The sequence below is a fragment of the Ruditapes philippinarum genome, unplaced genomic scaffold, assembly GCF_026571515.1.
Source record: "Ruditapes philippinarum isolate M1 unplaced genomic scaffold, ASM2657151v2 ctg9572_1_1_1_1, whole genome shotgun sequence".
Taxonomy (NCBI): Eukaryota; Metazoa; Mollusca; class Bivalvia; order Venerida; family Veneridae; genus Ruditapes; species Ruditapes philippinarum.
In genome coordinates this window covers 40,206-50,823 of record NW_026859551.1, presented here as the reverse complement: position 1 = coordinate 50,823, position 10,618 = coordinate 40,206, and the positions used below count along the sequence as shown (strand labels likewise).

The following is a 10,618-nucleotide window of genomic DNA, read 5'->3' as shown; positions in this document are numbered from 1 at the left end:
TGAAAGAATAAAAAGTTGGAAGATTGGTTTTGACTATTTATACAATATACATATATGTACTTTTATCTGGTGAATATGATGTGATAATCACGGACAATCTATATTTCAGTACATATCACATCATGTTAATTAGATAAAAAGTAAATGACTGTCTTAACATTTGATTATTTAGAAGCTTTATGGCTGTCGTGTTTCTTTTTAAGGAAATCCCATGAGTTTGTTAAGCTTTGTTAACTGTCACAATAATAAAACATTTTGTAAATTGGCTCACTAAAACGGCGCAAATCGACTTTTCTTTGTTTCTTAACATTGTTATACAGCTTTAGATAGTCAATGCGAAAAAGTATACATTATTCGTTGTATTTCTTGAACATATTCAATCAAACCGAGTCTTTGAATATGTATTAATTTTTTTTAAGTTTATTTTTTTTCCCTTCAAAACCGAGAAATTTAAAATTTTGGTGGATTTAAAACATGTGAACTTTTAATTTCACTTTTTTTGTCTTTTTTCGATAGAAACTAGGGGTAAAAAAAGCAATGAACGATGTGCTATTTTTTTTTTCACATGAATAAGGGTGCATGAAATTATTTGTTTAAAAAATGTTTAAAAGTGTTATTTTAAGGATATTTTGTTTTCCCCTAAAAAACTTAATATCTTATCAAAACCTTTAAAGCTGTTAAGTAAATTAAGATATAATTTTTTACCCTTTATAACAATTATTTTTTCACAAATTTTAAAAATTTTAACCAAAAGCCTTTCATATTTTCACCAAGTGAGTTCCAAAAGAGATCATTCAATAAACCCCCCTTTTCCCTTCCAAAGTCCATATCAAATCCATATCACAACCCATATAGCCATATTTTTTCCCTTTCATTCTTTTTTTCCTCTTTATTGTTTTCTGTTTAACACCAAACCTACAAATTTAATTACATTTTTACTGAAAATTTACAAGGTACATATACATCCAATCACAACTTGTATTACAATCGAATCTAAATGGTAAAATACAAATGATAAAAACCTGAAAAAATTAATAATGATACAAATAAAACAACTTATCATTCCAAATATGAAAAGCTGCTATCTACAGGTTAATCGTGAGAAATTTTGTCAAAAGTTTAAATTTTTAAATTGTATGATTTGGCAATATGTCTGTATTATTGCTAGCTATTAAACACAAAATGATTAAACCAGCTAAAATAAGGTCTGAACATGTTTAAATTGTAGACGTTTAACCAACCCTTTTCATTGTCACGCGTAGTTTATCAGATATGAGGTAAAGGTAATGTCATTTTAATTGAATTATCTCGTACGCATTATTAACATACATTTCTTTTGTAATGAAGCGTTGCTATGACAACACATAACTTTTCCCTTTTTTGCTCATATCAATAAACTATTCACTTGAAAATTGTGTCTAAGAATTGAAGAAAGTAATGATGTTATTGAAGCTATTACAGAGAAAAATCAATGTGGTAAATTATCCTCATAAATAACATGTTAGTTTCAGGTTTTACTACTTAAATATATACGATAATAATAATGTTTTGCTACAATTGAAACCTTTAAGACTTGTAATTTGACGTAGCATCAGCTGTGGATATCTGATATGAAGATTGTTACTTTATTGTATCGTAACAATGTTTGAAGTAATAAACGATAAAGTAATAAAAAGAGCAAAGGGGATTAAAAAGGCCACCAAGATGATAAGACTTCAATTTGTTTTTAGTAAGAAAAGATGACAATGAAAAATGAAAAAATATAATCTAAGATCGGTAGGATTTTATGACATCATGAACTCCTTGTTTTTTCTTTGACTCAAGTGATAACATGATTCTTCAATATGTATGAAGTAATAGCCCAAAAATGATAGCTTATGAGAGTAGACTGTCCTCTGTCTAGTTATTGACTGGTGTATATTCATACAATTATTTAATCAATTTTCATTCTTTATTTATCTAATGTTTTATTTTTTTGAAAACCAAATTGATGAAACTAAAATTGAATAACAACTGTCAGAATAAACTATTATCATTTTACTTTTTAATATACATTCTTTCAAAAATCTATTTTGTTTCTTTCTTTTTTATCTATTTATTATTATTATTATTATTATTATTATTATTATTAATACAATTATTATTATTATTATTAATCATCATCATCGTCATCATCATCATCATTATCATCATTATTATTATTATTATTATTATTTGCTTTTTTCAAACTTTTTTTCTTTTTTTGGTCAGGGGTTAGCCTAGTGTATTGATATGATAAAGCCAATGAACAAGCTTCACTATACCTGCTCCCATCTTGTTAACTTAACTTTTCACAAAACAAATTCATTTTTGCTCATTAAAAGTATGAATATATATTTTATATATAAATTGTTCGCCTTGAATAGTTGCCATGGCAATTTATTACTACCTTCTTTTTCTTGAAAATCATTCAGATGAAAATTTCAATCAAACATCTTAATTAGGTATTGTGTTTCATCCTAAATATAGTGCAAGTTATTTAAAAGTAAAATCACTAATGATACTCATGTTGTATTGTATATATTATATTCAGATGGGTAGTTTAGACTAATCAACGACTTGAATCGATTCATTAATTTTGATTGAGGCTACATTTAAACACTTCGGTAAGAAATGTCGTATGGGTTGATATGTACGAAAGACCGATGGGGACTTTTTAACTTTACGATTCCCGATTTCATCTTCATGAATTCCAGATATCAACTTCACGAAATCACGATGTCAGCTTCATGAAGTTGAAATCGTGAATTTGTGAAATTGAAATACTAAATTCTTGAAGTTGAAAATTCGTGACGTTGAATGCGTTATGTAGCTTTGTGTTACTTTATGCTTTTCCACGGATTTATCCGTGGATTAACTTACACATAAAGTAATGTTAGTATGTCTTTTTAAAAAAGACTTTCATTTTTACGAACAGAAAATACCAAGTGTACTAAAGTGAAATGGATTGTGAAGAAATATGTTTAGTGTATGATCTCTACATGACATTTATTATGATTTCTTTTAAAAAAAAACCCTTAAAACAGTAATTTTATTTTTTAAAAATCTTAAACACAAGTAAAATTTTACAATGAAAATAATTTAAACAAATAAAACAATTTTCCAAACAAGAAAATAGTGAAAAAAGACTGCAAAAAATTTGTGCATTTAATGTTATCGTTAAAATAGATGTTCTTTATAAAAAATAAATTTATATTACCTTCCTTTATTTAAATGAAATGTTAAATACAGCAATATCTTTATTAATAATGCATTTTAGAACCTACAATAGTGATAAATCTAAATTTGAGCATCATATCTATGATTTAAAACCATAAGAAATTGTGTTACAGGATCTTAAACAACGCAAATTTAACAAAAGAAGTTTTCATTTTGATAACGACCGAAAAAAAGGAATATGTACACTTCCTAAAATATACAGTGGGCTCTGTGACATCATAAGATTAAATAAAGTATTTAGGAATACAATGCCGGTTAGTTTTTGTACTGAAAATGTTTTTAATCTCTTCATTGACGTTATAAACGTATCATTAACGAAATGTTGTGGGTAAAAAAATCCATTTTGCTCTGGCAAAAAAAAATCAAACATTATTGATAGATTCGCTTTAACTTATAGCATTAGTTCTTAAACATAAAATAGTATTTAAATAAATAAAATATTATGAAATTTTAATCATCATTTTATAACAGAAAAATAGATTGATTATCTTTTACTAAAACTACAAATTTGGCAAAAACTCTTATTATTAAAATTTAGAATTCTATCTATATGTATCGAAACTAAGCCAAAACTAGCAAACTGCTCATAGCTAAATAATGTCACAAGTAGCCAGTTCACTCGACAATGAAAGTGAATAACGCGTGGTCTCTCGCAATATAGAAAATGCGTAGTTATTTTGTGAAAGTCGGCCTATTTTAACTTTTTATAAATTGGCCGCCCGTCAGAAAACAAACATTGTGCAAAAAATCACATTTTTACATTTAACAATTTTATGGAAATACAATTATTACCACTTATTGAATACCAATTTTTTATATCATTTTAGTATTTTCATCGGAAATTAACGAACGCATGATAGATTCTTAATAAGCCACACTTTACTGCTTAGATGAGAGCGGGCGGGCATAACTTTTCATCTCATTAATTTAAGTAGAGCTACCTGTAATTTAAACATTATTTTATATGATGGTTTGATGAATACATGTTTTTCGGGAATTTCTGTCCTGTGTCGAAAATATATCACAACGCGCCATAGATGGTAAGTAGGATTTGTGTACGCGGTAAATTGATAAAAAAGCGTGCATATTTTGACGTCAGATTCAAATAACGTTTTCTGAGTGACGTCATATTTTGCACTATGTTGGTTCTCTCATGAGGCGGCCCATAACTTAATGCGATTGCTGACACAAATGATCCTAGGTTTGTTTCCAGCAGGTTTCCTTGGTGTCAAGAAACGGTCTATAAGAGTGTATGATATGAAAAATTGGTTTAAACTCTGCTCTTGCAATCTGACGATCTGCTAGTCAATATAATTATTGCGATTTTTAAACATGTAGCTTTTCATTATGCCTACAAAATGTTCTTGTTTGTTGTTTTTTTATCATGAGAATGCTACATTAACGTTTAAATCTTACAAAGCTAGATATCTTAAATGGACATCCCCAACTGGGAAACATTTCAAAATATATACTGACTACATATAAGTACACAGCGGACATTGAATCATATTTATCTATTTGTTATGTTGCCGTTAGCAATCTTAATTTAATTACTTTATAGTTTTTTTCATCAATTGACGAATATCTTATCGTTTATTGCCTATCGCAACCACCAGCAAAAAGCAAACTTTAAATTTTGTTGGAAGATAAACTCTGTAAAGATGGTTCAATTTTGTTATACCCAATATATATACATGTACCATAGGCGGTTAAAGTACTTGGAGATTAAAAGTTTCGATAAAGATAAAAACAAATGGGTTATAAAAACCATTAGGGAGGTTGAAAATTTGTCACAAGTTCGGTTAGCTCAAGGGAAAATCCGGAATACGTAAACTGATAAATCATTTTACAGCTAATCATTGTATCGTTTCATTGAATTGACATAAGCCAATGGGAATAGTGAATCGAGGGTTGTTTTTACTATTATACGCTCTGTAAATTAAATGTATGTTGAATTTCGGTAGCAAAACATAATTTCAATTGTGCCTTTTTATAAATAAAAATTATAAATTATTTTCCATTTTATTTTATTTCATTAATTTACATAAAACAATAACATTTTATAGTCGAAACAATCTATACGTAAAGTGACATTATGCTATTTGTTTCGCTGTCAAGTAAGTTGAATTATATTGACTATTTATTATAAAGGTGATTGGCCGAAAATTATTAATGAAAAAATGTTTAAGACCAAAAGTATGCCCTACTCGTTTTAAAATTGAATGTAAGCGATACATGTCTAACGATTTTTAGCATAATAAAATATAAAATTGAACACAATAATGTCACACTGTAAAGGCATTTTGTCTTTGACCGGTGCACTCACCATTTACACTTAAATGGTTGTCATGTCACTTTAAAAACGCTGTTTACTGTCCTGGGCTATTTCCCGTTAAAGTGCAGTACGAGTTCATTTCAGTAACTGTGGCAGTATGCGTGACAGTTTTTTTCTCACCACAGTACTAATATTATAATCATTTTGTTTGGACAGAAACTTTCTTGAGCGTCAGAAAGATTCAATGCCGTACAAACAAACTCATGTTTCCAAATACTTGGACAACCTTCCTCTTTTGGTTGTTATTATACATTATTTATACATTTCAATTTTGTATCCATGTTCTTTTGATGTTCAAACTTTAAGGTCAGAGCTGCGTCGCATAAAAAATTCAAGTATATCCTAATTCATAGGCCATAAGACCAATTTTAAGACTGAGCTATGACAATACATTTTAACTTAAAAAGTTAAGAAATTCAATGACACCTTTCTTAATCTGCAATCTATAAATGTACATTTGCATTACAATTTCGAAATTGAAGTTGTTGTAACATTATAGCCATAAATTATGACATTTTCTTTGAAATGTGAAATTGACTAAAGATTGATTTTAGATTATACATCCTATAAAACGCATTCCTGAATTTTAAGAATTGTAATAGTCTTAACTTACAATTCAGAATAGACCAAAGTGAAAATACTCTCCATGGATGCTAAATATTCAACAGTGTTTTAACAACCCTCCGTGTTACGTGGAGCATTAAATTTTAACAAAATATACAGACCATAGATGAGTAGTACATTTTTAATTTGTACACTTGTTATTTAATCATTTTGGCTGACAGGTATGTTTCTATAATGTTTTGTTTTTATTTTCTTTGCTCAGTTTTTTTCATTTTCTAATTCAGGTTTTAAATTTGTTGTATTAAAGCCACACGTGACTTTTCGTGATTCTGTAATCACTGTTTCGTAGTTGCATAATTAGTTGCTTAATCGTATCGAAAATGTTTACAGAACATTTTACAGACCAATCTTGATACATGAATTTTGATACTGCAGTAAATAAAACCAGTCTGGCAAATTATCTAATGATACAATATCTTTATTTTAATTCAAAATTTTTTTATAAAGCATTGTTAACTTCTTAATAGTATAACTAATAAATGGACTTCTTTGAGGTAGACCTTCATTTGTTAGAAATGCTTGATACATATAGTGGTGGCGTGGTGTTTGGTGGTTACCCTCTGGATCACAGCATAAAACCACTTTAAAATTACCATAGTATGTTTCAGCCACCCTATCGTTCCTGGGTAAATTCTCAAGCAGTTTACCAGTACTAGCTGCCTTCACTTTTAGCAGAGTACAGGTACAGTGCGAATGACCTTAGTAAGGATATCATGATAAATCACAACGAATTAGTTCTGCATCGTCCGGGAATACGGCTTGCCCGATTCACAGTCCCACGCTCAACCCCTCTATGAACTAACCGGACGATTTTGATGCGTATACTTTTTTTATAAAAGTTAATTGAACTATACAAATGTATAAAAATGAATGGAAAAAAAGGAATTAATTTATGATGTTTTTATAAATTAACAGACGGTCTGATACCAAGATACGAACGAAGATACAATGGAGAAGAACCTTCTTAACTTCGTTATCATCACAATCATATTTGCTTTGAGTGTCGTGGCAAGTAAAGGCAATTCTAATGTTCCTAACTATCATGACGAACTATCGAAACTTGAAAACCATCTCATAGCAAGACTTTTGAAGAACGACGTGGACGCCAAATTAGAATTGGACAGTGCTGACGAAAACACAAACTTTGGCGGTATGTATGTTTCAAATTTAGCTATATACGTATATAATTCATTCAGATATAAATGGATCAACCAGATCAATATTTTGTGTGATTACATTGTGTCAAAATTTATTTTAGTCAAATTCTAGACTTTAATTTCCATTTTTCAGAATAAAGCTACTTCAACTATTAAGTACAAATGTACTAAGTTTAGGAAGAAAGATAAAGTAATTAAATTTCATTCATAACTTTCTATTGCTCAAAGTTTATTTGTCTTAATGAATTGTGTACATCACCGCACATTTATTTATGTTATATTTGAGCCGCGCCATGACAAAACAAACATAGTGCGTTTGCGACCAGCACGGATCCAGACCAGCCTGCGCATCAGCGCAATCTGATCAGGATCCATGCTGTTCGCTATCAGATTCCCTACTTGTAATAGGGTTGGTAAGCGAACAGCATGGATCCTGATCAGAGTGCGCGGATAGTGTTTGCTATCTTAATCTTTGGTTTGACTGAAAAGGGTCGGCAAGATGCAATTGATCATAATAAGTTGATTTGACATTTAATTGTATGAAATATCAGTAGTTTCAATTAACGAATATTTCCATAATATATATTTCAAAGGTTGGCATACTTGCCTTTCAATAACCTTGTCAAAAATTATAAAAAGAAAAGATTTTTTATACAACCCGAGTTTGTAATTGGTGTTGCACAGACAAATAGAGAAAATATAATCCCTAAAGAACGCCCAAAACGACAAAATTGAAAATGTTGCAGGTTGGGTTTGATTAAGCTTGTTCTCTGACGGTACTGTTAAGTGCAAATTACTGTCCACGACCCTGGCTCCGGCATTAGCAGAATTCAAGATTTAAAACTTACGAAAGCCAGATGCTATATGTGAAAAGGATCAACGACTACACAAAATATAGATCATTTTAGATTACACCTTGTATCTGAAGCTAATGGAGCGTATTATGAAATTATTGCTCCTTGTCGAACGTAAATTAAAAGAGATATAAATGACAGTAATTGTAGGATACTGACGAAAATATTTTATCAGTGTTTAGTTTGTATGATGGGTAACTATATAACGAAAGGTAAAACATAAATTCCTAAGAAACAAATGCAAAAAATGAGATACGTACAACAGCAGCATATACGCTAAGCAGGCATGCTTAGAGTATGTGCACATTTTAGAATATTGATGGATTTGTAGTAGAGAAAGTAGGTATCATTTTGAAAAGTTTCCTAATTGTAATAAAAAGGAAATAACAAATATCATGCTTAGAATTCTTTACTGCAACAATGCTATTATATGGTTAAACAAATACATTTTCTTTATAAGGCCACGATATACATGAACAAAAGAAGAGATTACGAATTCCTGATGGCGCAAGGTTCAGACCGTTGCCAATTTGTAGACCTTACGTACCGTTTCTTTCGACGTTCCAGTGCTGTGAACGTGGATTCACTCATGTCGATTTAACAAACAATTCTCCATGTGATGGAATCAATACCGCAGCAGGTGTCGAAATCCTTCAACAGCCAACAGCACAGACAAGCTTAACTGGGGACTGCAACAAAAGAGCCCTTCTTAAGGTAAATATGCAAATACTGAAGACTCAACAATTTTGTTATAGTAAAAAAAAATGTTTTCCAATTATGCTCGAAGCGATGTTATTTTAGTCAGACTTGTAGCATGTGGTAAAACTATGACAATTTTACTTAAATCACAGATAAACTTTGAGAAGTTTACAAAGGAACCATGTGACTACTGCTTAAGAAGACCATTATGTGGAAGACGTATGTTGAGAATAGATCTGACACTTAGTTCTGGTACACGATCAGGTTGGGGGTTTAATATAGGAGACAGCAGAACAAACGATGGATACAGTAAGTAGATTTAATTAATACAAAATCTAACTTGTATGAAAATTCAATTCGATTCAAGATGTCCTTGTGTAATTAAAAGACGGATGAGATCAAACATAATCTGACAAATATATCTCGCCTATGAGTACACATGAATTATCATCTCTATTTTGAACATTAACTAGAATCCTTTGAAATAATAGTTAGTAATGTTGTTGAAATTTGAAATTGCGTTATTTATACTCTAACGTTTATGTTACTCCATCCAATAAATAACAATCAATTTATTCTACTGCTTCGTAAAAATTTAAGAGGGTGATGCCAACACACAGATTAATGACGCAGAGGCTGAAGGCGTTTTTCCTGCAGTTCGACTTTATCACAGCGATAGGTGCAATTCGGTAGGTTCATTTAAAACCTTTGCGGACGCTATTGGACCAAATGTCAATCAGGTGACCATTTACGTCAGCAATCAACACATTCGAATCATGAACGACCAAGGGTTTGATGAATATGTATGTGACAACTGTCTGTATGCTCTGAATGGTCAGGCAGACAGTCAGGGAATTAACGAGGACATTTACATTGGATTGAATCGGGTGATAACAGGGCGATCAGACAGAAACGGCCAAGGTGTTTGTTCGGCGACGCTGACATGGATTTGTCCTCGATGGTAGATGGCGGATTATATATATAAAGTTTGATACAGAGAAAACATACTCTTGTAACATTTACTTACTTGATACAGTTCTAACATTTTTCATCTAGACGCATTTTACTGCATTTTGCTTCTCTTTGCAGTTTCTTATGTCTTGTTACTTGTAGTATTTACCACGGTTAGAGGAAGATAAGAAATGAAATAACATTATCTTGATGCAGAAATTCTTGAACAATTTTATTGCTGAAGATTTACATGTCAAAATTACGAACAAAAAAACGAAAATACCGTGAATTCAAATAATTTAGGTTTAATTAATATAATAAGAGTACTTGTTCCCACAATAACTTTAGTCATATCATTTTCCAAAAGAAAAAAACAACAAAAAACATTGATTGTATTATACAAGTACTAGTACAGTTATGTTTGTTTTCTATGCTCACATTACCATAATAAATATTTAATAGTATAACATATATGCGTAATTCCTTTTACCAAAACAATAACGAAGTAATATTTTCATATTGCAAATGGCAAAGAAATAACCAAAAATTGCGTTTGGCATAATAAGACTTTAGGTCAACTGTAGAAAATTTGGCCAGCATACGGAGTATAAATAAGAGTGATAGAAAATACTGGTATCGTTGGGGTCCGATGTGAAATGTGTATGCTCGCGATTTTTGGAGCCAAATATCGATCACGGTCAGATGAAAATGTAAGCATTACAACTTCGCTATCTGATAGT

General features: G+C 30.4%; 1 protein-coding gene across 1 annotated transcript; it reads left to right on the top strand.

Moving 5' to 3' along the window:
* Nucleotides 1–7,131: 7,131 nt before the first annotated feature.
* On the top strand, nt 7,132–9,928 carry LOC132756946 (uncharacterized). The gene is made up of 4 exons (XM_060748089.1): nt 7,132–7,367; nt 8,689–8,942; nt 9,080–9,236; nt 9,528–9,928. Exons 1-4 carry the CDS (start codon nt 7,166–7,168, stop codon nt 9,890–9,892), a joined length of 978 nt encoding a protein of 325 aa, XP_060604072.1. The 5' UTR covers nt 7,132–7,165; the 3' UTR covers nt 9,893–9,928.
* The last annotated feature ends 690 nt before the right edge of the window (nt 9,929–10,618 follow it).

Coding starts and splice junctions, on each gene's coding strand:
- LOC132756946 (XM_060748089.1), top strand. CDS start 7,166: ATGGAGAAGAACCTTCTTAACTTCGTTATCATCACAATCATATTTGCT. Junction 7,368..8,688: donor CGAAAACACAAACTTTGGCG/GTATGTATGTTT, acceptor TTTCTTTATAAG/GCCACGATATACATGAACAA. Junction 8,943..9,079: donor ACAAAAGAGCCCTTCTTAAG/GTAAATATGCAA, acceptor CTTAAATCACAG/ATAAACTTTGAGAAGTTTAC.